At 41.3% G+C, this 2,042-nt stretch overlaps 1 protein-coding gene across 1 annotated transcript; it reads left to right on the top strand.

Annotated features, from left to right (window-relative positions):
- The first annotated feature begins 1,565 nt into the window (after positions 1-1,565).
- On the top strand, positions 1,566-1,803 carry LOC114701953 (40S ribosomal protein S29-like). Its single transcript, XM_037205592.1, has one exon. It carries the CDS (start codon positions 1,566-1,568, stop codon positions 1,734-1,736), a length of 171 nt encoding a protein of 56 aa, XP_037061487.1. The 3' UTR covers positions 1,737-1,803.
- Positions 1,804-2,042: the final 239 nt, after the last annotated feature.

The following is a 2,042-nucleotide window of genomic DNA, read 5'->3' as shown; positions in this document are numbered from 1 at the left end:
GCTGCCTGGGACACCTGTCCCACTCACCCTAAGTTCCATGAGACTTTAAGGATTTTTCCCAACTCCTAACAAAAAAGGCCACCTGTCCCCACAGGTCTCTGTGATACACTTCCAATGAAGTTCAGAGGTTTATAAAAATACAAATGCATCATGATTAGGCTGGGATAGCCCAAGAAGCCAAAGGTGTCTTAACTTGAGTAAAAGCTGGTGAGATAATGCACCACACTGCTCAATGGAGATGCCATACTGAAAGGTGACGAAGGCAGTCCCTAGAATGTTCAAAGCAGTGTTGTTTGAATTTAGAAACAAAACAAGTAAAGGCAGTTTAAATGGTCACTAGTAGAATAGTGAAAATGTGAGTCATGATACAGTCAATCATCCAAGGGAGTACTATGCAGCAGTGACAATGTATCACTATGACCCAATGATTTTGCCACATACATATACAAATATATATATACATATAAAATCTCAAAACTGTGATGCTGATGTAGAAAATCAAGGTACAAAACAATATATATGAAGATTGGTTTATAATTCATTGAAATACAAATATCAAGACTCACTTACGGTAAGTATAAAACATGAAAAAGAGTGCCGTAGACTCTGTGGAGAGGCAAGTATATGCACCAACTCTATAAAGAAAAGCATGGCCTATATCAACTCTAGTTTCTGGGCTGTATTTATTTGTGGAGGACACATCATGTACCAGGGACTGGAGCTGAGAGATTCAGGGAGATTGTAATGTCTCATTTCTCCCATTGGGTGGTGGGTGGCTAGTAGCTCTTTGAATTTGAATCTCTATATGCATTGTGTGTATGCTAAATATTTCAAAATATTTTCTAATAAATATTGAATTAGCCATGAAATGAGTAGCAAAATGAAGAGACAATAAGGGACCTATTATCTGGATTTATTTTTGATGTATGAAGATGAATTGTTTAAGAGTCTAGGTGGAAAGAAAAACATCATTTTGGGATCCACAGAGCTGGGGATGTATACATAGTTCCTAGTCTTTGAGGGAAAATACAAGCACCACTAATTGGGCTCAGTAGTTTTTGTATATATGTGTACAATAATTATAGAAGAAGAGGCCATAAATTCTAGAGGGGGTGGCGAGAGATAGCAGGGGTTGAGAGTGAGGAGGGAGAGATGGAAACAATGTAAATATAGTGTATTCGTCTGTGAAATTCTCAAAAAAATTAATAAAAATAATGAAAAATGTGAACCTTATTTTATGCATAAAGGCACCGAGAACATATGTGAAGAGTTAGAATGACAGGGAATCCTATTTAAATTCTGAATGTTCAAGAGAACCAAACGCCTTCCTGCTCCCACACCATTGGGTTAGGGATCTGTCCTCATTAGATCCCCAAGGATTTGTGCTGGGCTCCCACGGCCTAAACTCCAAATCAGGAGATGGGAGCATGAGGCACGGTGGTTTGGGAGTGTCCTCTGAAGGTTCATGTGAAGGAAGTTTGGTTCTTGATGGACAAGTACTGTGAGGTGGTGGATCTTTAAAAGGCAGAGCCTGCCTTTTTCATCGTTGGCTGTCACAAGGCAAGATGGGTCACCCGCAGCGTTCCTGGAGTCACCCACAGAAGTTCGGCCAGGGTTCTCGCTCTTGCCGCTTCTGCTCTAACTGCCACGGTCTGATCCGGAAATACGGCCTGAACATGTGCCGTCAGTGTTTCCGCCAGTATGCGAAGGACATAGGCTTCATTAAGTTGGACTAAGCGACCTTGAATGGATTATTCAAGACTGTCTATACAATGAAACAGATCATGCTAGTCTTTGTACATAAAGAATAAAAATGAAGACCAAAAAAAAGGCAAAGCCTGGTGGCTGGTGATTAGATCAAGGATGCTCTCTCTCCCTTTGGAAGGAATTACTGTTGTCCAGGAGTAGACAGCTGATGGGCCAATCACAACAGCCTCTGCACCTACCTCTCCCTCTGCTTCATTTTATGGAGGATAAACCAGGCTTACTCTTCCATGAGGGGCACTGTTTTGGGGGAAGATGCTGTCAGAGCATGAAGTGCC

Source organism: Peromyscus leucopus, chromosome 5 (genome assembly GCF_004664715.2).
Source record: "Peromyscus leucopus breed LL Stock chromosome 5, UCI_PerLeu_2.1, whole genome shotgun sequence".
NCBI lineage: Eukaryota > Metazoa > Chordata > Mammalia > Rodentia > Cricetidae > Peromyscus > Peromyscus leucopus.
The sequence above is the reverse complement of the archived record's forward strand: the minus strand, read 5'-3'. Positions and strand labels throughout refer to the sequence as shown.